Below are 25,887 nucleotides of genomic sequence, written 5' to 3'. Positions count from 1 at the left end.
ACATTGACGTGACTACGCCCTGTGTTTTCTCCGTAAGCGCATGCATTGGAAATGCCTACGCATCTCGCGGATGCGACATCTTGCCATATCTCACGCATCTCGCGGACGCGTTCAGGTTGCCGAACCTCACGCATCTCGCGGACGCGTTCAGGTTGCCGAACCTCACGCATTAGGCGGACAGGGGATAATAAACTCCATTCAAAGTGTACATTGCAGGACATAAAGTGTACATTGCAAGACATACATCACAGTGTTGCACAACTGTACCACCAACGCCCCCTCGAAGGAAAGCAATGCACCTTTCCACATAAACGCTTAGGACAAGGTACATGACCGTAACTATAACTGTTACCGAGTGGGGCGGGCCCTAGACCGCAAGCCACCCTAGTCCTGACACACACTGAATAGTAGGAAGCGCTGGAAACCCTTGCCCACATTTGCAGCTAGTTTGTAACACATCTGTGATGCTAGAACCAATTTTACCTGCTCTCCCTTCCAAGAACAGAACTAGCACTTGCTGTTGAGCAGTGATTTAATCCCTGGAGGATGAAATGCAGAATGAGCCCCCTTGTGATGTGCATGTCATACACAGACACAGTCCTGGTGCTCGTCAGCTTGTGTCTCGGGACAGGAACTAAAACAAGCAAGGGTAGGGGTGGCTGAAACTGCGAAGCGGGAGGGGGTTGTGGGACGGGCAAGCCACACCATGAAATCCACACGGTAGGAGGTGAAAGCCTACTGACTATACCATACAATAAAACAATGCCTTACAACCAGATCCCAAATATGCACCCCGCCCCAACATTATTTAATGCTTCCATCACTGCCCAATTACAACTAGCATTTTTAATTTAGGAAGTTATCCTCCTCCCCTAAAGCAACCTACACTTGTACACAGACAGGGAAATGTGCAGACGGGGGACAAGGGTGCAGGCACTCAGCACAGATACTGGGAACATTCTAGAACGAGTTTAAGCTATTGGCATGGTAAATAACTCCCTTTTATTTATTTGTTTTAAAAACCAAAACAGAAATAAAAGGCATTGTCATTTGCAATGCCAATAGCTCAAACTCAAGTAAATGCGAGACCTATTGCATTGCAAATGCTTGTTTTATATTGGGGGTTGCGAGGGGAGACTCAGGACCCGCAGACACTGCCAGCTCCATGCTAGCAACCATACCAGTGGTGCCAGTGGGAGCGAGCAATTTTTTGTTAAGTGGGTGCTTACCAGGGACACCAACAATGCATGAATCGTTGTGGTCATGAGGGAAGCCACTAACCTTATAGGCCCCAACTAGCTCCCAATCCAGCACCCAGTGTGGTATTGGCAGGCGCCAGCATCATTCTTCTTCGCTCCCACTTGAGGAGCGGATTCCACTGCTTCTGCCTGGGGGGAGCAAAGTTGAGACTGCTGCCTAGGAAATTGCAGGCAGGGAATTCCGACCCTCTCCTGGGCAGAAGACAGCTGTGTCGCGGGAAATTCGGTCTGAGGGGCATTGCTTGGTATCTCCCCGAGCGATATATTCCACCAATAGGTGGGGGATGAGGTTGTTGTGGAGGCTTGGATGGGAAATTAAGACAACCGCTGAGCTTCTCCTGCTATGGTCAAGTGACATTGTCCTTATATTAGGTGTCCCAGCATCCTCTGTCAAGGCACTGTGGTTATCATTTTATCTTCATTATACTAGGCAGAACGGCCAATGAGTGAACTAGCTCTCTGTAGTGGGCTTCTGTTTCAAGGTTTTCCTGTGTAAAGTGCCATTGGTCAGGCCCTCGTCTTCAACAAACACAGACCAGTTGCTTCAATAGCAATGGCCCTACTTCATTTAGGAGCGATATAACTGTGCAAGAAAAGCACTAACAATTGGCATGGTCTGCTCGCACTACTTCCAATTTCTAGTCCCATTGCTCCTATTCCACCCATATTCAATCACTCAAAAAAAGAGCAACTCCTTCCTGTCATTGCATATTATGGTACTGGGTGAGGACCTATTTTATATGAAGAGATAATAAGAAATAACTATGTTTTTAGGCAAGGTTTCATCTGACTCAAACAACAATGTATTTTTCTATCAAAGTGAGGAATGTGATTTCTCCACACTCCTCCTCTAAAACATAGAAATAGTTTCATAAAAGGCATTGAAGTTAGACAAAAATACAAATGTGTCACTCACCCTCTTGGAATGGTACTGTTGGATGAAGTTGACTGTTTTCTTCATCTCATAAACCTCTTCCAGGTCATCAGCCAGCGTTCTGTCGCAGGACTCCTTGGCGACCGAGGCGTGCTTCATGACCTCAGTGCTGTCGCTGCTAAATTGCATCGCCATGGTCACCCCAAGGCCACTCTCACTGATGCTGAATTTAACAAGAGGACATGAACAGCCTTATTACAGATTTATAACAAGAAATGCGAAGAATACATTCAGTTCAGGTCATGTCCATCACTTTTCTCAGGCTGGCTTCATAAATACTTTTTATGAAGAAATAACCCTAGAAGTTCCATTTCATGGTATAGAAGTTAATTAAATACCTTCAGGGTACTTAAACGGCTAAATCACTGTTTTAAAGTCATGTGACATGGCTCTATGAAATAAAAAAAAGTAGGCTTGTATGATCTCTTTGATGACTTAATTAATGGAATAAAGTTCTTGTCAGGCATTTTGTTCATCAATATTATTCAACAAAACCTATGCATGTTCTGGTCCATAAACTTAAAATAAAATATCTTAGAATGGACAACCCAGTGTAGTGACTATCTAAGTGGATTGTGATGATAACAAATACCATAAAAGGGTCCCTCAGAACTACTCAAAGCTGCCATGCCAGCTTATTGAAAACCCAAAACTGTGTGCATTTCACTCACACTTCTTCCTCTATCACACTGCTCAGTGATGTGTAACAATAAAACAATTACCACACCTCAGTGGTCCTTGTGTAGTACATGGAACCACTTCATACATAAGGTAAAAAACAAAGACAACACTCTTCCCAACACACACCCTACACTATGCTGCCCATGTAAGCAAGGGCTTCAGTGCCTCACATAGGAGTAGTAAGCGGTAAATAAAGGTAACAATACAACACAAATCCGAGCATGGATTATAAAACAGCTGGAAGCCTTTCAGTACTAATATCCTACTTATTACTGAAGGGAATCAAGTATCCCCGGGTATTCTTATCTCAGCTCTTGTTCTGTATCAATCAATCAATTTATAAAGTGCACTACACACCCGCAAGGGTCTCAAGGCGCTGGAAGGGAGGCGGGGGGGAGGGAGGGAGAGTGGCTGCAGCTAGTGGTCGAAGAGCCAGGTCTTCAGTAGTCTCCTGAAGGTCTGACGGTCTCCTGTCTGTCGCAGGAAGAGAGGGAGGGAGTTCCATGTCTTGGCGGCGCGGTGGAAGAAGGACCTGCCCCCGGAGGTGGTCCTGTGGATGCGTGGGACTGCGACCAGTGAGAGGTCGGCGGAGCGGAGTCTCCTGTTGGGTACGTAGAATGATAGTTGGTTGATGAGGTATTCTGGGCCGGTGTTGTCGAGTGCCTTGTGTGCATGGGTCAGGAGTTTGAAGGTGATTCTTCTGTCGCCTGGGAGCCAGGGCAGGTCTTTCAGGTGTGGGATGATGTGGTCTCGGCGGGGTACATCGAGGATCAGGCGTGCAGAGGCGTTCTGGATTCTTTAAAGTCTGCTGATGAGCTTGGACGGGGTTCCGGCGTAGAGGGCGTTGCCGTTTTCAAATCTGCTGCTGATGAGGGCGTGGGTGACGGTTTTTCGTGTGTCTGTAGCGATCCATCTGTAGATCTTACAGAGCATGCGGAGGGTGTAGAAGCAGGTTGAAGAGACTGCGTTGATTTGGTTGTTCATGGTGAGTTTTGAGTCGAGGATGACTCCCAGGTTGCATGCGTGGTTGGTTGGTGTAGGGGCGGTCCACAGGGATGTGGGCCACCAGGAGTCGTCCCGGGCGGAGGGGTTGGGTCCGGGGATGAGGATCTCCGTCTTGTCCGTGTTAAGTTTGAGCCGGCTTTCTTCCATCCAGTCGGCGACAGCCTTCATACCGCGGTGGAGGTTGGCATTTGCGGTGAGGGGGTCGCTGGTGAGGGAGAGTATCAGCTGGGTGTCGTCGGCATAGGAGATTATGTTGAGGTCGTGAAGTCTGGCGATGCGTGCGAGTGGAGCCATGTAGATGTTGAAGAGCGTCGGGCTGAGGGATGATCCTTGCGGGACACCGCAGATGGTCTGGATGATTCCGGAGTGGAACAGGGGGAGGCGGACTCTTTGGGTTCTGTTGGAGAGGAAGGAGGTGATCCAGTCCAGGGCCTTGTCGCGGATCCCTGTGTCGTAGAGGTGTGTGCGTAGTGTGTGATGGCAGACTGTGTCGAAGGCGGCGGAGAGGTCCAGGAGGATGAGGGCTGCTGTCTCGCCGTTGTCGACTAGGATTCTGATGTCGTCTGTGGCGGCGATGAGGGCGGTCTCGGTGCTGTGGTTCTTGCGGAAGCCTGACTGGGGGGGCCGAGGATGTTGTCTTCCAGGTAGCGGGTGAGCTGGGTGTTGACGATCTTTTCGATGACCTTAGCCGGGAACGGAAGTAGGGAGATGGGCCGGAAGTTCTTGAGGTCGCTCTGGTCCGCCTTCGGTTTCTTCAGTAGGGCGTTAATCTCGGCGTGTTTCCAGCTCTCAGGGAAAGTCGCGGTCTTGAATGAGAGGTTGATGATGTTACACAGGTGGGGTGCAATGGAACGGTCTGCCTTGTTGATGATGTGGTGGGGAAGAGGGTCGGAAGGGGCGCCTGAGTGGATGGTGCTCATGGTTTTGATGGTGTCCTCTGTGGTTACGCTGGTCCATGCGGTGAGGCGGTCTGTGGGGTGCGGTGATGTGAGACGGGTTTCCGGAAGGTGAAGTGGATGCAGTGGTGGTCGTTCCAGATGAGTTCGGAGGCGTGGCTGAAGACAACCTGGGGACTGGAGGAGAAGATGGCATCAAGTGTGTGGCCTGCGATGTGGGTAGGTGTTGTGACGATCTGTGTCAGTCCAAGGGTGGTGAGGTTGTCAATCAGGGTGGAGGAGTTGCTGTTGTTGTTGTTATCCAGGTGGTAGTTTAGGTCGCCGAGGAGGATGTAGTCGGTGGAGGTCAGTGCGTGCGTGCTGAAGTCGGCGATGGAGTTGCAGAATTGGGGGCGGGGTCCTGGTGGTCTGTAGACGAGGGTGCCTCTTAGGGTGGACTTGGGGTCCGTGTGGAACGGAAGTGCATGTGTTCGGCGGTGTTGAGGGTATCGGAGGTGTTAGTAGAGATCCTGATGGTGCTCTTGTGGATGATGGCGATTCCTTCGCCGACTCCATTGGTACGGTCTCTGCGGGTGATCTTGTATACATTGGGGATGGCCACTGCGATGTCTGGGGTGGAGGCTTCGTTCATCCAGGTCTCGGTCAGGAAGGCGATGTCTGGTGATGTGGAGTCGAGCAGGTCCCAGAGCTCGACGCCGTGTTTGCGTACGGAGCGGGTGTTGAGCAGGATGCATTGGAGCTGGTTGGGTTCCGTCGTTGCGGGTGTGTCGGCGTCTTTGATGCAGGAAAAGCTGCAGTTCCGGCAGGTGAAGGGTCCGTTGATGCGCTTAGGGGTGGCCTTGTGGCAGCTAGGTTGTCGTCCATTGTTGAGTGCGATGAAGGAGTTAGCATCGTACCGGATGCGGGCTAACTGGATGGTGCGCGATCCAGGGGTCGTGGCGCTGGGCGCGGTCCAGGTGCGGACAGACGCAGACGGGCTTGCATTAGGCACGCCCGCTGCGCGAGTCCGCTGCGTGGCCTCACTGCGGCCGCCATAAATGGAGAGGTGGGGAGGTAGGCTCAGCTGGGAGGCGGGAGGGGCAGAGAGGTCGGCGAAAGAGCAGCAGGGGGCGGGCCGCAGGGGAGGAAGTGGCGGGAACTCAGGAGGAAGCGCTGGACGCGATGGAGGGGGGGCGGGGTATAGAAACGAAAGGATGTTGGGGCCACGGGCACAGCAGGCAAAGGGCGGCAAACCAAAGCAGGAAACCAGAAGAAAACAGCACAGGCAAGTCAGGGGCCACGGGCACAGCAGGCAGAGGGCGGCAAACCCAAGCATGAATCCAGGAGAAAACAGCACAGGCAAGTCAGGAGGCTAAGTCAGCGTTGGAGCTGCAGCGGGAGGGGCGCAACCTACCGGAGGGTCAAGGGTCGCTCTCCTTACCTCGCAGCGGCCGCCTTAAATGCAGGAGTGGGGAGAAAGGCTCAGCTGGGAGGCGGGAGGGGCTGAGATGTCGGCGAATGAGCAGCAGGGGGGCGGGGCCGCAGGGGAGGCAGCGGCGGGAACTCAGGAGGAAGCGCGGGCGCGAGGGAGGGGGGCAGGGTACAGAAACTAAAGGGGGCTGGGGCCACGGGCACAGCAGGCAGAGGGCGGCAAACCCAAGCAGGAAACCAGGAGAAAACAGCACAGGCAAGTCAGGAGGGAAAGTCAGTAGTGGAGCTGCAGCGGGATGGGAGCGACCTACCGGAGGGTCATACTGCTTTTAAAGAAAATCAACGGGAACTGTTACCACACAGTATCCCAGTACTGAAATGGCAACATCATAAGAAATGTCTATTACAGGTGCACATGATTTATAGTGTAATGATTTTAATTAATCGATCAATAAAGGATGTACATACTTACTAGGTTCTGCACTTAAAGTATTGAACAGACAAAGTTAATAGGTGTTGCTATCAAACTGCGCCAGGATCAAAGAACTCTATAGAAGACGTCTCAAACTCTTCTATCACACTCAATCACAATATTGTACAGGGAATGTTACCAGGCATTTATATCAAACTGAAATACAGTTCTGAACAATGTCATAAAGCAGTACTACTGCTGTATATTACAGTTTCAACAGAAAACATCATTAGGTATTTCCATTAGTGCAATCGAAGTACACCACACTATCGAAAAGACATTGTCATAGGGACCTTCAAATGCACAGTATTACATTATTGCAGAACAATGTTGTATAGAGAACATCCAAGGATGCTGATTTTGCAAAGTATCACAGTATTGTACACAGAATTTCCTTTGCCGCGTTATCACACTATTTCACAGTATTGTAAAGGAAAGCTTAGCAAGTGTGTACCACACTGTATTATACAAACACACATTATCTGGCACTGCATTCTCCCCGTGTCAGAGTATAAACAGAGCACATCACATTATCTCATAGAGAATATTACCAGGCATGTCTATCCCTGCTACCCCTAAAATCTACAGAAAATGTGCTAATACCCCAGTCTCACGCTACTGTATAGAGACTAGTATACAAACTGCATTACTTCATGTTTTCATAGTTTTGTACAAAGGACATCAAAAGGTTCTACTACTTCACTATTTCACAGTATTGCACAAAGAATAAGCCCTGCAAAGTTTCATGCATCACAGTTTAGCATGTCCCCACATTGCTATACTAAAATGATAGGTAATGCATTTAAGCTGCCTGAGTGAATTACTTGAGGTGGTTATTATTCTCTGCTGAATGCGGTGCCAAAGGCAGTTGGAGGAGTGTGAGTTGGGGTCAAGGAGAGGTGGGTGACTGTTTGCTATGGATGCCAAGTCATCTCAGCCTGGGTCTAGCATGTTCACTTTATATCCCTCAGACATTTACAGTTACAGAGGAGAGCCGGACTACTTCTGGCCATCTCCTGGTGATGCACCTAGACCTCTATGCTCTATTAGAGGTAAATGAAGTTTATTACTAAAAAGGTTATAATAAAAACATAAAACACCTGCGCAGTGTCAACTCCAGGATAGAAAGTAAATGCATTGTCATATGTGTAACAGCAGCACACAGTGTCACTAGATATGTGTACCGTGATAATCTGCCTTGGGGTGTGTGTACGTGTAATGGAGGTGGGCAAGGCAACCAGTTAACAGGGAGAGCCGCACTAGAGCTCAGCCAAGGGTTTAGCATGGAGTTGAATCAAGAAAATGTTTGACAAGTAAATCGTGGAATAAACCATGCAAAAGTATGATAAAATCTGTTGAGAATTCCAAAACGTAGATTTCCTTAACATGCGGAAGCGTTTCACCTTAGTACATCAGTTGTATAGCTGCATTCAATGACTGGCAATTTCTAATAGGTCGTTTTTAAACATTCGTGCAATTCCCCCCCACTGTATGCGTGTATGCTTTAAGGTATGCATACACGCATACAGTGTGCCCCGTTTCTCATGAAATTAAACAGTGTCCTTGCGTGGGTGGTTTGCTTTCGCCAGGATATATTTTCCTATACTTACAATGTTCAGGGTGGATGCTCGTGTGCAAACAGCCTGTATAAATGTTTGTAAATGCCAGAATTCAGAGTTCCCTGAGTGTGTATCCTGAGTGGGTGTTGACATGGTGTAGTGTGACTGAGTCAAGTGGACCCTGAAATGTGTATATATGTTGTGTGTTATCGGGATAAAGAGTGTCTTGAAGTTGTGTACCAGGATGGGGTATGGCGAGGGGTGTATGTATATGTGCCAGTACACGGTGCATGCGCACCTGAATGTGTCAGAAAACGTTGTGCTCCACTCATTATGCAGTGGCTCCCATCTTTTCTTTCTCATATGTAATTTTGATTTCCATTTGATCCTAACAAACTACTACGTGTGAGGAATAAAGCACATTTGCATCAGAAAAAAACAGGAATAGTAAACATGTTTATCACTAAACTCATTGGGTATTTCCGACTGGTCCTGTGCCCTGTCTGTGAACCATAGGCACATTGTTTCTGCATTTGCTCACTATGGCTATTATCTCGCCGAAACACACACACACACACACACTTTTATTGTGAACTCTCTTTCTCCCTTGAGCTCAATGTCTTTACCCTTCATTCTCTTTCCCATACTTGCGCAAGCTTTCTCCCGCTCCCTCACACACCCGCTTTCGTAACAAAGATGCTAAGCACTTTTTTTTATACCTTTTCAACATGATGCACACAATGCTCTACAACATAGCCAAAAGTTCTGGCTAAACACATAAGGTCCCAAAGGCGAGACCTATTGGCTATATCAATGCTTGTTTAAGATGTCATGAACATTTCATTTCTTCCTACGACTTAGGCACTGGTGGCACCGATCAACATAGAGCTCAGGTCACATGAGGGAGCTGGTGCATTTTTAAACGAAGACTAAAAATCCTTCAGGTAATCCATGTAAGTGAAGCAGACACTGTTTACATTTCACATTTTTAGGTCTCGCCTAAGCAGCGCGCATGCGCTGCATAGGAGGACTGTAACCTGGTATCCTCACCTGACTCCGGGTATCGGCACCATACTGAGTTTTTCCACCACTCAGACGCGGATCCGGAAGCGTCCATAGAGACCCGAACTCCACCCCTCTGTCCTCTCTCATTCCAGGAACCAATCCCCTCCGAGGACGGACCGCAAAGACACCCGGAAGTCCCTCCCTTCACCAGGACCCGGAAGCTGGAAAAGCCGAACGCCGAGGCAAGAACAGTGTCGGGGAAGAGAACTGGTGGCAGGAGAGTCGAACCGAAGCGGAACCAGAGGCGGAGACCGGAGAAGAAGAAGACGAGTGGAGCGAGGACTGGTGGAGTCCACAGGAGGTGGCTAGGTAGCGGCCGCAACTCACTGGAGAGTTGCGGCGGAGCCGTGAGTACCCACCCCCTGAGAGCAGTCACTGCAGCACATTAGGTGCACTGTAAATATAACTGGTCACCCACGGTTCACTCACTGTGCACTATAAAATTGTATCGCACACCCTAGGAGTATCACTTCCTTTTTCCATCACTTTTGGTCATTTCCCCACCTTTCCTACCACAACCCCTCACAGCCGCCCCTCCTGACGTTGATAACTCTCTCTCTTTTTCCGTCCATATCGCTGTCCAATACCCTACCCTCCTCACAATCGTCTTCAAAACCCCTCACCTCCCGGGTTACGGTAGCGGTACTCCATTTATATAGTCCAGAAGGAATAATGGCTCCTTCTTGTTTTCTGTTTCCCCTACGACCTCCGAGGACTACCCCGGGATAACGCCACAGAGACGAGGATGCTCCAGGACCCCACAGGACGAAGACCCAGACGCCTATCCTTCTGGAGCCATATTTTGTGTTTCTTCACTGTATCCTGGTCTGTTGACTGTGCTAACTGAAATAAAAAGCCACAGCCATTGCGCACCTTATACAGCCTCCATGCTTGTTTTTCCGGCCTGCCCTTCCCCCACGATCACAGGTGGTGTCAGAAGTGGGATCTGCCGGAAGCATGGAGGCTGCAGTCAAAAAAATGTCGGAAACCCAAGAGCAGTTGGGAAGAATGATGGAGAGGTTCCTCAAAGTAGCTGAAGATGATAGGGGACAGCTACAGGACGTTCTCAAAGGACAAGGAGAGGCACATGACGTGGCATTAGGGAAACTCACTGACACCATGGGACATCAATGACCAGTCGCTTCTCTTCCATCAGTCGTATTACAGAAATGTGTACCGGGGGAGGACCCGGACTATCTCTTTACGAATTTTGAGTGGATGGCCCAAGACGCTTCCTGGCCTGCAGACCGATGGGGTCAATACCTTGGACCCCTTTTGACGGGGGATCTCCAGGCCGCCTACCAACAAGCCAACATCCAAGGTAATAACCCCTATGAAGACATCAAAAGATGAATCCTGGAACGTTTGGGCATTGATGACGAAACATATAGGGTCAAGCTACGACAAGCAAAAGAAGGACCGCAAGAGACCCCCAGGGCCTTATCATTCCGTATCAAAGATTTAACCAACCGATGGCTCAGACCCGCCACGTACTCCAAAGAAGAGATACTAGCCAAAATATATCTGGAGCAATTTTTGGCATCCTTACATCCTCCCACCCAGAGGTGGGTGCGACAACATGCTCACCTCACGCTTGACAGTGCGGTAGACATCGCTAGCGCATACAGTCGAGCCCAAGAACTCCAAAGAGGAAAAGAAGAACATATAACCCGGCCCAGCCACCCAACCAGTTCTCGCCTTCATCACTGGCCCATACCCCGAAACCCGGATCCCATCCCTCTCTTACCAACCCCTGTCGTCTTCAGACCTCCTACTCCTGGACCCCAGTGTTACAGTTGCGTGGCTTACGGTCACATAGCCAGAATGTGCCCACAGAGGGAAGAGCCTATGGAGGCGGGGGTAGCCCGGAACTATGTATGTGCCACCACTGAAACACTACCCCCACCTTATCGCTGTTCTGTGACGATTGATGGGCAGAACGTATTGGCTTTGGCTGACACAGGGTGTAGACAGAGCATCCTCCGACCCCAAGACATGCTTTCGCCGGTTGGCTCCCTCCCTGGCACTGTTGCTATTCAGTGTGTTCATGGGTACACCAAAAGATATCCAATCGCTCAAGTACGCCTTCAACATCCCTCCGATCCCGGAACTGACTTAACGGTGGGACTTATTCCCAGGCTCCCGGAGCAAGTAATCCTGGGGAGCGATTACTCTGGCCTCCCTAATCTCCTCAAAAACACATCTGACTCACAGTGGTGGGCTGAAGCACCGTTCTCACGAGACCATCCTCCGCCGGGTTCAACGTCCAAACCACAAAAAACCCGAAGTCAGAAAAGAAAGGAGAAACGACAGTATGTCACGGTATGCCCTGTCAGAACTGAAGAACACCCATGGGAGACAGACAGGGAATTCCGAGCTTCCCAGAGAGAAGACCCCGTCCTGCATGAAGCATGGGGAAAATCCTTGGACAATGAAGATCCCTTGCAAGTAGGTCCGTATTTTTTCAAGAAGAATGGTTTACTATATCGAAAAGGCAATCTCCCCAGTTATTAGTGCCAGGCCCCTTTCGTGAGAAAATCCTGTTTCTTGCTCATAGCCACCTGTTGGGAGGACACTTTAGCGATGAAAAAACCGGCCAGGCCATTTAGGAAAAATGTTATTGCCCGGGAGTTTACCCACAGGTAAGGGCGTACTGCCGTGAATGCCCGGTCTGCCAGAGAAACAGTAGATATCGTCCCCCAAAAGTACCCCTTCAACCCCTGCCGATTATCGACATTCCTTTTAGCAGAGTCGGAATGGACATCATAGGACCACTACTGCCCTCCCGAAGCGGGTGTCGATACGCTTTAGTCCTTGTTGACTATGCCACCCGCTTCCCAGAGGCCGTACCCCTAAGACAACCCACCTCCCAAAACATAGCCAAAGCCATGATTGCGATCTTTGCAAGAGTGGGGTTCCCAAGGGAGATCTTAACAGATCAAGGTACCCCCTTCATTTCCGCCCTCATGAGACAAGTTTGTTCGCAACTAGGGATTAAGCAAATCCGTGCCTCCGTGTACCACCCCCAGACCGACGGGTTGGTAGAGCGTTCTAACGTTACCCTCAAAACCACCCTGAAGAAGCTACTGGCCCTGGAGGCCAAGAGGTGGGAGGAGATCCCTAAATTTACCTCAATTTCTCCCTACATCAGAGAGCTGCATTGGCTCCCAATCAGGAGTCGAATTATATTTAAGGCTCTATGTTAGCAAAGGAGGCCTTGCCCCTTCCCTGGACAGACCACTTTCTGGTCCCTTTCCAATTACCGGGAGCCGCCACGAAAAACCGTACACCCCCTTCCTTTAGTAAGGATAGGACCTGGCCCAAACTTTCCACGGACGAATGGGCTCAGACCCTGGAAAAAAACATCCCTGCTCAGACCGAAGACCCAAATACAGCTGACAGAAGATTTAGAGACTGGATTACCGTCTCCCTAGACCGTATACTCCCTCTCAGAAATAGGGAAAATAAAAACGACAAGCGTGGCTCAGCACCATGGTACTCCACAGAGCTAAGAACATTGCGCAAAAACTGCAAAAAGGCCGAACGTCTCTGGAGAAAGACCTGGCAACATGCCAACAAAGAATCCTATCAGTCTGCGGTCAAAATGTACAAAGAGGCTATCAAATCAGCCAAAGCTTCCTACTATAACTTGCGTATACAAGAAGCATCTAATTCAGCCCGAGAATCTTTCTTGATCGTCAAAGAGCTGACCAAGGTCCCCACCACCTCCCCCTCCAATACACCCAAAGTCGACAGAAGTAACGAGTTGGCCAACTTCTTCAACGAGAAGATTACCCGTATCCTGGCCTCCCTCCCTCCCCCCAGCCTTCCCAGTTTCACGCAAAGGAGTACTGCTCCTGAACCAACTGAAAGCATCTGTCGCCCTTCGCTCAAAACCTTCCGACCTGTCACCCCCGCAGAGGTCGAGCGAACCCTTGTAAAAATGAAAAGTGGATCTCCTCTGGACCCAGCCCCTATCAGGTTCCTCAAGACAGTAGCCTCAGTAATTGTTCCTACCATTACGGACCTCATCAACTGCTCGGTTTCCCATGGAACCGTCCCCGACAGCTGGAAGAGTGCTGTGGTCAAAGCACTCTTAAAAAAGCCCCAGCTAGATCCATCGGACCTATCCAATTACAGGCCAATATCCCTACTCCCTGGCATCAGTAAAGTCACAGAGAAATTGGTCAACTCCCAATTATCTCAGTTCCTTGAAACGAACAAACTGCTCAGACAATCACAAACCGGATTTCGCCCAGGCCACGGTACGGACACCGCACTGCTTGCGGTGATTGAAGAGGCAAGGGGCTTACTAGATTCAGGAGGATCAGTGGCAGTGATCCTCCTGGATCTAAGTGCAGCCTTCGACACGGTCAACCACCGTGTCCTTCTGAGCAGATTGGCAAATGCAGGACTTACCGGGACAGCCATCAAATGGATCGAATCCTATCTTACAGGACGCACCTTTCAAGTATGGGATGACAGCCACCACTCTTCCACCCTCCCACTTACTAGCGGCGTCCCACAGGGCTCTTCCCTTAGCCCCACGCTTTTTAATGTCTATATGGCCCCCCTCGAGGACGTGGTAACACCGTATAACATCAAAATGGTGAGTTACGCCGATGACACCCAACTAGTCGTCTCCCTATCCCAGCTGACCGACCATCCTGAAAACCTGACTAACTGCCTCATAAACATTCACAACTGGATGAACGAATCATCTTTGAAACTAAACGGGACAAAGACAGAGGTAATGTTACTCGGTAAGCAATGGGCTACGATTCCTCCCACTATATGGCCTGATGTGTTCGGCGAAATTCCCCTTCCCAAATCTGAAATCAAGACTCTAGGGGTGTGGCTAGAGCCACAACTCACGATGAGGACCCAGGCAACCAAAACCGCGGGCACATGTTTTGGGCTCATGCGCACGACTCGCAAAATCTTGCCCCTACTCCCTCCTATGTCCAGAAAGCTCCTTATCCAGGGCCTAGTGCTGTCCCGTTTAGATTACAGCAATCTGATCTATTTGGGAGCTCCTGAGGCTACCATCTCGAGACTCCAGCGGACACAAAACGCTGCAGCACGCTTGATCACCAACACGCCTTCCAGAACATCTGCCAAGCCAGCCCTTAAAACCCTGCATTGGCTCCCTGTTCGCCAAAGGGTTCACTTCAAAGCAATGTGTACCACACACAAGCTCTACAACGGTTCTGGCCCAGCGATCCTTAGGAAAATGATTACACCCTATACAGCAACCAGATCACTACGATCGCAGAATGAGAATCTAGTCCTCATCCCCAGATTTAGGAAAGTCCGCACAGGAGGCCGTCAATTCTCCGTTCAGGCGGCCAAAGGCTGGAACGCCCTCCCACGCGCCCTCAGATTGGAACCCAATTTCCTTGCGTTCCGAAAGAAACTTAAGACCCATTTGTTCCCCAAATAACACCCCTCGGCTACCTTCCCTCTCAAGAGGTTCAAGTACATAGCGCGGGGATACCCTTGGGTCACCAGGCGCTGTAGAAATCGCTAAAATAAATAAATAAAAAAAAAATGTATAGCCTATAAAGCTATCAACAACCCAGGCCCACAGTTCCTAAAAAAGGCCCTCTGTCCATTGGAACATTCCAGGACCTTACGATCATCCTCAGCCCATTTGCTGAAAGTTCCACAGACAAGAAAGAGCAACTGGGGAGACAGATGCTTCACCATAGCAACTGCTAAATTATGGAACACACTCCCATTCCACATCAAAACCGCCCCCACGCTATTAAAATTCAGAAAGAACCTTAAAACATGGTTGTTTTCATCCTAAACTCCCCTAAATCGCAAGAAGTGAGTGCTGTAATGATAGCGCCGAGACACCCTTCTGGGTATTTGCGCGCTTTAAAAATTGCATAAAATAAATAAATAAATAAAATTCTGCCGTTAGCACTATTTGCTATACGGTGTAAGGTACAGAGTATGAACTCCTTTATGGACACCCTTCCCGGACCCTTCTAGACATGGCCCAAGAGGCCTGGGAAGCAGAACCTGATCGGACTCGACCCCTCCCAGAGTACATAGACAACCTCAAGACCCATTAAGGGCAAATACGGGATATAGTCCGACAGATTTTGGAAAACGCACAAGAGTCCCAAAAACGCCAATATGATAAAGGTACCAAAACCAGAAGCTTTTCGATGGGAGATCTAGTACTCCTAATGATGCCTTCCTCCGATCAGAAACTGTTGGGACAGTGGCAGGGACCATACCCCATTCTCCAACAGGTAACTCCTGTTACTTATGAATTAGAGTTAGACGCTGCCCGAGGGACCAGCCAGATCTATCATATATCACCTTAAAAAATGGGAAGGACCCCACCGGTTATGTCAGGGACACTCCTAAAACCGACTACCCCTTTTGATCTGTGCCTGGATACAGACTTGACAGATCGTCAGAAACAAGACCTCCGAGACGTCCTTCAGCCCCTCCACCATGTTTTTTCCACAGTACCCGGACGTACCAATGTAATCGAGCATGCTATACAAACCGATCCGGGGAAGACTGTACGCCTCCGACCCTACCGGGTCCCGGAAGCCCGTAGGTCTGTCATCAAACAGGAAATAGAACAGATGTTACAAATGGGAATCATTGAGCCATCCATGAGCAATTGGAACTCCCCCATTGTGTTGTTCCCAAAGCCTGACGGATCAATACTGTTGGACAGGCCACATGAAGGGCTTGCTCCCTCCCCGCATGACAAGGCCCGAGCCCGGCCCTCCGGGTGTAACCCACAGTAACCCCCCGCTCCCCGTCTCATACGGGACCCCTGCCCCCGGACATCCCTGCATCATGGGCCCAAAGCACTACCGGCCCCCTCGCCCGGCCTGGGCGCCATCTTGGACATTGCACCACGAGGCCGCGTGGCCTCCGATCGACCCTAACCCTGGGCCTGGCCAGGCCCCGACATCCCGGCACCACCATCCACCCAGGAGGTGAACGGACCACTTGGCAGGTCAATGGGAGAAAGAAGTGTCGATGGCTCTCCCCCGCCAGGTGCCGATCGCCCCCAGCTCCCCCAGGCGCTGGCTCCACCCCCCTGCTGGGTGTCTGGACTCCCTCATCCCGGACCTCCCGACCTCCAAGTGCGAGGGTCCGGACATCAAAGGGCGCCAGACCTATAACTGGGGCAGCTCCAGAGCAGGAAGGCAGTTGTATCCTGGAGTCGAGAGACGCAGTGAGGAACTCATCCTTGACGGACTACTGGCGCTGCCGTAGCCCTGCCTTGCGAACTATTGCCTTGCCTGCTGGCGCTGCCGCAACCTTCTGAAGCCTTCATCCTCGTCGGGACCTGCTGGCGTGGCCGCGGACCGTTTGTAACTACCACCTTCACCGGGACCTGCTGGCTCCGCCGCGGACCGTCGCCATCATCGATCATCTCGGGACCTGCTGGCTCCGCCGCGGCCCGATCATCTAGAACGCCGAGCTCGAGGATTGTGAGCTATCCCTCCTATCATCGCACCTACCAGATTGGTAACAAGACTGTCCCGCTACCCCTTTTCCTAACCAAGAGACTAGAATCGAGGGGACCCCTGAGTCCAGACCTCCTTGTACCATTCCACCGTACTTAAAGATTGCTTATAAAGAACGTTGAATCTTATCTTTGTGTGGTGTACATCTGTGGGGGGGGGGAAGTTACTCGTCTGTACGATCGCTGGAGACGGCTCTCCCCGGAGACCTCTCCCCTTGTCCTCGGCCGTCCCTCCCGGTCCGTCAAACAAATACGTTTTTGTATTGACTTCCGTGAAGTAAATAAGATCTCGAACTTTGACACCTACCCCCTACCTCGCGTAGATGAAATGATAGAAAGAATAGGGAAAGCCAAATATATCACCACGCTCGACCTGTGTAAAGGCTACTGGCAAATCCCCTTAAAAGATCAGGATAAAAATAAAACCGCTTTTTCCACCCCTGAGAGATTGTTCCAATTCACGGTTTTACCCTTTGGTCTCCATGGCGCATCAGCGACCTTTCAAAGGGCTATGAACCTCATCTTGGGACCTCATGCCCAATACGCTGGAGCTTTTCTTGATTACATCATTATCTACAGTGACACCTGGGAGCAACACTTGAAACACTTACAACAGGTTGTTTATTCCCTGGGTTTCTACCACTTTACTATTAACCCCACCAAGCGTACCCTAGCCGCCCAAACCGTTAAATACCTTGGTTTTCTTCTAGGTGAGGGTGTCATTCGCCCTCAAGACAATAAGATCACAGCTATTCAAGCAATTCTTTTCCCCAATCCCAAAAAGACCTCTGCGCATTTTTGGGCTTTCTAGGGTACTATCGCAGATTTATCCCCAACTTCTCCCAAAGGACTGCCCCTCTCACGGATCTCCTAAAAAAGGTAGTAAAAACAGACGAATACCTGAAAGACCCAACACCCCAACTCTGGCAGGCTTTTAATGGGCTCAAACTGTCGCTTATGTCCAAACCGGTGCTGGCTAGCCCCGACTATTCCCGTCCCTTTGTACTCCAGACAGACGCCTCAGACCAGGGCTTAGGGGTGGTTCTCTCTCAACCAGACAGTAATGGGGATGAAAAACCAATACTATGTCTTAGCAGGAAAGTGTTTCCAAGAGAAAGAAATTATTCAGTCGTTGAGAAGGAGGCCCTCGCCATCAAGTGGGCTATCGAAAGCCTGCGGTATTATTTAGAGGGCCGGGACTTTATATTGTATACTGACCATGCACCCCTGGAATGGATGGCTAGCAATAAAGGACATAACGACCGGGTCCTCCGATGGTTTTTAGCCCTACAACCCTTTAGGTTCAAGACACTACACAGGAAAGGGACAGAATAAGGGAATGCGGATTTCCTCTCCCGTTACCCCTACTCAACCCGTATAAGAAGGACAGCTAGGGGAAGGGGATGTAACCTGGTATCCTCACCTGACTCCGGGTTTTTCCACCCCTCACACACAGATCCGGAAGCATCCCTAGCGACCCGAACTCCACCCCTCTGTCCTCTCTCATTCCAGAAACCAATCCCCTCCGAGGACGGACCGGAAAGACACCCGGAAGTCCCTCCCTTCACCAAGACCCAAAAGTCGGAAAAGCCTAACGCCGAGGGAAAAACAGTGTCGGGGAAGAGAACTTGTTGCAGGAGAGTCGAACCGAAGCGGAACCAGAGGCGGAGACCGGAGAAGAAGACGGGTGGAGCGAGGACTGGTGGAGTCCACAGGAGGTGGCTGGGGAGCAACCGCAACTCACTGGAGAGTTGCGGCAGAGCCGGTGAGTACCCACCCCCTGAGAGCAGTCACTGCAGCACATTAGGTGCACTGTAAATATAACTTGTCACCCACGGTTCACTCACTGTGCACTATAAAATTGTATAGCACACCCTAGGAGTATCACTTCCTTTTTCCTCCACTTTTGGTCATTTCCCCACCAGCACCACCACAGCTTCACTCAGCACCACCACAATTTCATTAAGCACCACCACAGCATCACTCAGCACCACCACAGCACCACTCAGCGCAACCCCTGCATCACTCAGCGCCACCACAGCATCACTCAGCGCCACCACAGCATCACTCAGCGCCACCACAGCATCACTCAGCGCCACCACAGCATCACTCAGCGCCACCACAGCATCACTCAGCGCCACCACAACATCACTCAGCGCCACCACAACATCACTCCGCGCCATCACAACATCCCTCCGCGCCATCACAACATCCCTCCGCGCCATCACAACATCCCTCCGCGCCATCACAACATCCCTCCGCGCCATCACAACATCCCTCCGCGCCATCACAACATCACTCCGCGCCATTACAGCATCAATCTGTGCAACCATTCAACGACAACTGGTTCAATTATGTTCTCTCAATGTTTCAAGCTTTATTACAAATGTCACAAAAAGATGTTATTTCACTTCTGTTCTTTGATTTTCATCACAATAAAATACACTGAACATAATCTTCACAAAAGTTATTTACAGAAGTTTAAGCTATTGCCATTATAAATTACAATCACTTTTATTTAAGTATTAATTATTTTTAAAAATTAAAAGCCGTTATTTGTAATATCAATACATCTAAGTCACGTAAATACAAAACATGTTGCATTACAAATGCTATAGGTGTCACATTTGCGAAAGTTATAACTATTGGCATTGAAAATGGCAAAGCTATTAATTTAGCTATTTTCAAAACCAACACATAAAGAAAAAAATTGTCATTTACAAGACCAATAGCTCAAACTTTCATAATGCGAGACCTATTGCATTGCAAATGCTTGTTTTCTAAATAATTAGTTGTTATCTCGTATGTGCGCTGGATACGATTTGGTGTCTGTTTACGCTGCAGATTTTCAAATAAACCATTGCACGCTTTACCTCAGCGCGTATCTGTGATTACTTGTGTTTCCTTGGAGCGGTAATGTTCAGAGGGACAGAAGCGTTTAAACGGATGCTGATGCAGAGACTGTTTTTAGATAAAAAGGGACACCACTAAGCTTGTGTAAATATGGGAAAAATAGTGAGTAACTCTTGATGACCTTAAAAGAACATGTGTGAAGGAGTGTTTGGCTGGTTATACTGAAAGGAAGTGTAAAAGGAAGTATCTGGTATCAATTTTAAAAAATAATGATTTAATAAATAAAATACCGTTCATGCAGCTAATGAAATATGTATTTCTGTATTGATTGCAGCGTACCCTGACGAAGAGCATGTGATGCTCGAAATGCATTGGTTTTAATAAACGCTGTTTTGGATGAATCCCTTGCATTGGTCATGTTTGTGCAAGAGGTCCGGATGGGCACAGCATTCACATTAGAAGCTAGAAAATGGCAAAATTACCCGTGTGTGGAATAAAAGGAAAAGACTGAATATTTGAGAGAAAGCATATGGTGAAAAATTAACAATGGAAAATATTGATTTAGAAAAGCATAAAGCAGAAACTGATCGCCAGAATGGCATTGCGCAATTGTGCGGTCGATCGGAGTACCAAGTTGCTCCCCTTCCATGTCTTAACTACAGGTGCCTGTGGGTTTGGCACAACATTGACCAGCACGCAAATGAAGAAAAATACAGGATTTGATATAATGGTTGAGAATGTTAAATTTAGGTGTGCACCCCACACCCCCCACTTTTTTCCTTGGAGCGTCTGCCACTGTTTACGCTGCAGAATTTCAAATAAACCATTGCACGCTTTACCTCAGTGGGTCTTTGTGATTACTTGTGTTTCACAGGAGCTTTTGCCAAGTTACTGCTGCTAACCCAGCTCCGTGACCGGAACCACGGACCAGAGGGAAGACTGCGCTGCCTGTCTCCTTTTCAAGAAATCTCTTCTGCCAACATACTAGGATGGAGATTTAAACATTTAAAAGTCTCAAAGAAAACTGTGAAATAAAAATAATGTATGTCTCATTCGCCCGATTTTTATTCCCTAGACTATTAATTACAGGAATTACTGTCTTTTCTAATGAAATATATGAAACAGTAACTGCTTATTTACTTCTGGTCCTTCCATTTACACACTGCAAATCGTTTTTTTTTTATTCACTTGTGGATTTCTATTCATTCATTATTGCTAATCTGCTTTTATGCACACAGTACTGTTTACGCACTCTATCGAATCTCTATTTTGTCCGCACCCCGTAAATACACATCTTACTCTCTTTAACTTCTTCGAAACTTTAAACTGGTTTTGGGAGTAAATCGTTATTGTTCTTTGAGTGAGTGCTTAGCCACTGCAAAAGCTGCATTTTCGTTTTTTTGTGGTGTTTTTTTTTTAAATGACTCCACACGACTTTTCATTCCCAATTAAATGGTCACATTTATTTGTTTTGCTTCATTTCCTTGATACCCCTATGGCTGCTAAAAAAAAAAATACTGTTTTCCTCTTCGTGGCCCTTGGACGTCCCAAGCTGCTCTCTTTGTACTTGTTTCGCCTCTGTGGGCCGCACGGATGAAATTCATAAAGCGCTGAAAGTCACACCAGCATCAAAGAGGCGATTTATTAGCTGCTGAACGGAGTAGAGAGGTGGTAGGGAGGGCAGTGGGAGGTGGTTGGGAGGGCAGAGGTGTGTACGGCAAAGAAAGGGGGTGCTGCATCGCTGCATTTCCGAACCATCGATGGGTGGTGGGGGGATACGCCTGGGGCAGGACTTGAGGTATAAGCAGGGCACGAGTCGGGGTACCACGCGGGTGGACGGCATCCCCCCACTTATTTCCGAGGGTCTTTCAGGGTGGACGCCGTCCACCCTGCTAAATCAAAACCGCGTCCACCATTAAAAAACGGGAGCGCGGCGCGCACAAAGTAAATAAAGCATTTCCGTAATTTGAACCGGGCACAGCTTGCCTCCACCTCCCTTCTTTACTCCGATGCTGTATGAAAGCTCAGACCCCCAGTAGCAGCACTGTAGAGGCACAGCGGGATGGCAGCCCTCACACCTCCAGCCCTTGATGAGCTGTTAAGAGGTGCGTGAAGGTGACAGAGGGAGGGGCTGCAGGTTCAGGAGCAGGGCATCCATTCACATGCAAACAGCCCTGAATGCGTCTTGTATCTGCTATTTAGAGGGGGGCTCACACACATTCCATTTCTACCCAGGGCCCCAAACATCCGAGACTCGGCCAGATTACACCCCTGATTACACCGAGGCAGCACGTGGTTCTCTTCACAGAGCTTAATTACTGTCCCTAATTTGTAAGCAAACCTCGGTTCTTCAAACATGCATAATGTAATACAATAAAGAAATGGCACAATCGCACCCACACTGATTAGCAAAGTATGGAGGACAATCAGTTCAATCAGTTCTCTTAGAGTATCTCCTGTAAGTACTGTATATCACAGTGGGTGATGGCATTTTGGACAGAGAGCCTGTCTTCTCGTTGTCTTGCAGGAGGGGGCGAGAAGCCCAAGATGATACTAGAATACTGCATGCCCACCCTGGTGGATCACCTTCCCTCTCCTGTGATGACTCCTGCTCCTGTCCCCCCATGTTGTGGCTCCAGTCCACCCCCGCCTGTGATGGCTCCTGTCCCCCATGTGGTGGCTCCAGTCCACCCCCGCCTGTGATGGCTCCTGTCCCGCATGTTGTGGCTCCAGTCCACCCCTGCCTGTGATGGCTCTTGTCCCCCCTGTGGTGGATCCTGTCTCCGCCCTGGGTGGCTTCTGTCCCAGTCCAGGAACAGCCCCTGCAGCGAGGGTGAAGTTCTTGATGGGCCTCTTCTCAAAAGGGCTCAGCTCAAAATTAATATAGAAAGGTGGGCGAGTGAGTAAGTGAAGGGATGTGTGAATGGCTGGAGAATTAGTGAAAGGGTGAATGGATGAATGAAAGATTGAATAAATGGATAATGAGAGAGGATAGATGGATTGATGAGTGAGGGGAAGGATGGAGAGAAAATGTAAATAGCTGGATGTATGGGTGGAAGGGTAGCTGGATGATTGATGAGGGGAAAGATGGATGAGGGGAAGGATGAGGGATGGAGGGGAAGGATGGATGAGGGGAAGGATAAATGGATGAGGGGAAGGATAAATGGATGAGGGGAAGGATGGATGGATGGAGGGGAAGGATGGATGGATGAAGGGCAGGATAGATGGATGGGATGGATGGATGGGTGAGGGGAAGGATGGATGAAAGGAAGGATGGATGAAGGGAAGGATGAAGGATGGATGGATGAGGGACAGGATAAATGGATGGGATGGATGGATGGGTGAGGGGAAGGATGATGGATGAGGAGAAGGATGGATGGATGGATGGAGGGGAAGGATGGAAGGATGAGGGGCAGGATAAATGGATGGGATGGATGGATGGGTAGGGGGAAGGATGGATGGATGAAGGGCAGGATAAATGAATGGGATGGATGGATGGGTGAGGGGAAAGGATGGATGGGTGATGAGGGAAAAGGATGGATGGATGATGAGGGGAAGGATGGATGGATGATGAGGGGGAAGGACAGATGGATGGATGGATAGATGATGAGGGAAAAGGATGGATGGATGGATGATGAGGGGAAGGATGGATGATGAGGGAAAAGGATGGATGGATGATGAGGGAAAAGGATGGACGGATGATGAGGGGAAGGATGGATGGATGATGAGGGGATGGATGGATGGATGATGAGGGGAAGGACGGATGGACGGATGGATGGATGATGGGTGTGTGAAAGGATGGATGGATGGAGAGTGGGTGAAGGGATGGATGGATGGGTGGGTGAAAGGATGGATGGTTGGAGAGTGGGTGAAGGGATGGATGGATGGATGGATGATGAGTGGGTGGGTGAAAGGATGGATGGATGGATGATGAGTGGGTGGGTGAAAGGATGGATGGATGAGTGGGTGGGTGGATGGCTGGATGGGTGAAAGGATGGATCAGTGGATTGGATGGTGGGTGGGTGAAAGGATGGATGAGTGGGTGGGTGGATGGTGGGTGGATGATGGGGGGTAGGTGGATGAGTGAAATGATGGATGGATGGATTGATAAGTGCAAGGGTGAATGAATGGACATATGAGTCAAAGGGTGGGTGTAAGTATGGATGAGTGAGTGAAAGGGAGAGTAGATGGACAAAAGGATGAATAGATGTGTGAAGGAGTGAAATGATAGATGGATGAGTGATAGGGGCAATGGATGGATTCATGAGTGGATGAGTAGATGGATGGATGAGTAGATGGATGGATGGGTGGATGGATGGATGGATGGATGGAAGGAAGGCTAAGTGAAAGGGTCGATGGAGAGAGAAAGGGAGGATGGATGGATGACTAAAAGAGTGGATGGGTGGAAGGATTAGTAAGTGAAAGGATGGCTGGATTGGTGAAAGGGTAAATGGCTGAATGGATGAGTGAATGGATGGATGGGATGAAGAGTGGATGGATAAGTGTACAGATGGATAGGGTGAAAGGGTGGATGGATAATGGAGGATGAGTGAAAGGATGGATGAGGGGATGGATGAAGGGATGGATGAGTGAAATGATAGATGGAAGGATACATGATGGATAGGTTTGCAAATGGTTGAGTACTTTTGGAAATGGCTGGGCTTACTTATATACTATTGCACGACCTCTGATGTGTCTGTAAAACGTACCTATTGTCCTAAAGTTTTGTCCTGAATTTTGACCTCCTGTCCTGAATTTGTGTCCTGAATTTTGACCCTTTGTCCTGAATTTTTACACTCACCGTCCTGAATTTGCACCAATGCCAGTTGGTCACCCTAATTCTTTGTGCGGTAGAACCGAGGCTCTTTAACACAGCAGCATGAGAGTGACGAGAGAGAAACCTGGCAGAGTGCTGCCAAAGAGCTCTCCCACTCAGAATATTTCATTATTCAAGTGATCGTGAACAATTAAGGGTAAACTGAGATGTGAAAAACTAAACACAATGCGATGCGGCTGCACGAGACTTGAGGAGTTAATTAAGTATTAGTACTAGCAAGTGTGCTGTAAGTTAAATTAAAACATTTTACATGCACTGTGCGCCTCGTGCGTGTAGAATCAGAGTCCCACTAGACCCGGCCCTGCCATTTAAGTGCCGGCGCTAAGCACTGGCACAAATTACGCCCTGCATTGAACAATTGACACCAGGCTACAAAATGTAAGTAGTATGATGGTGTACCCTTGTGTGTTCTTCCGCGTGTCGCTGTTTCCACATGGAATGTTTAATGATGACAGCAACGCCCCCTTCTAGTTTGTGTTGTTGGTCTGAATTGTATAATTTTGTGGAATGGGGAGGTGTAGGATGGCGCTGGATTGTTCATTTAAACATGACTCCATGATGACGTCTGACTTGGCATTACGTATGTCAGTATATTTTTAATTTAGGCTCAATCCTGTCAGTGTTTGGATAATTGCACTACTGGATAGGGGGGCACAACGTTTTGCAAAGGTTCTGCCCGCTTTCTTCAAGGGGTCCCCACAAAATGACATCATGAGCTAGGCCCACCCCGATTTTATAGTAAGTAGTCTCTGTAAAGGGGGAAACAACCATTACAATGCACGAGTCATAATCGGCCCTTTTTTTAGGAAATATCACAAAAATAAACAGTATTAATACAAAGTAAAGCAATGTTTATATTTTGTTGCACTGAAGTAAATTAAGGCAAATAAGTCAAACTAAAATAAACCAAAACTAAATACATTTCCTAAAATAAATAGAAATAAATAAATCTGCTAAAATAAATACAATGGCCAGTTAATATCTCTAAAATTTAGGCATTGACCCAAGTTAATGCCCCGGCAGCTCCATTGTCTTCAGCCAAGATTCCCAATGTTAGACTAATGTTCTGATTTGTTACCTTTGCTGCAAATTGTAAAGCGTTCTGATATCCTTTCGGATCAAGTTCGCGCTATATAAAACTTTATAAATAAAATAAATAAATCTAGCCACAGCTAGAGAGAGGCAGCTGGGACAAAACTATTTAATACAGAGTCGCTAGTTTACAATAGGTGGGGAGATAACATATAACACTCATCGATAGAATAACGTGAATATGGAGCCCTACAGTGTGTAATAGTCATTGTCGAGTGTGGGAAGCAGCCTCTCTGGGAACCTGTAATGTATACAAAATCTTGCAGTCAAACTTTCCTGTAGCGTTTTGAAAATGTGTTCATGTCACCTTCGCC

General features: G+C 48.7%; 1 protein-coding gene across 1 annotated transcript in view; it reads right to left on the bottom strand.

Moving 5' to 3' along the window:
- The window catches only part of DPH2 (diphthamide biosynthesis 2), a 113,192-nt gene that overhangs the window by 85,979 nt on the left and 1,326 nt on the right, over positions 1-25,887 (bottom strand). Inside the window, exon 2 of the mRNA XM_086953162.1 lies at positions 2,176-2,356. Within this exon, the coding sequence (XP_086809288.1) occupies positions 2,176-2,328 (153 nt within the window). The 5' untranslated portion in view covers positions 2,329-2,356. The remainder of the gene's footprint in view (positions 1-2,175; positions 2,357-25,887) is intronic.

The sequence above is a fragment of the Lissotriton vulgaris genome, chromosome 1_2 (assembly GCF_964263255.1).
Source record: "Lissotriton vulgaris chromosome 1_2, aLisVul1.2, whole genome shotgun sequence".
Taxonomy (NCBI): Eukaryota; Metazoa; Chordata; class Amphibia; order Caudata; family Salamandridae; genus Lissotriton; species Lissotriton vulgaris.
Note: the sequence above shows the minus strand (reverse complement) of the source record. Positions and strands in the feature narration are given on the sequence as shown.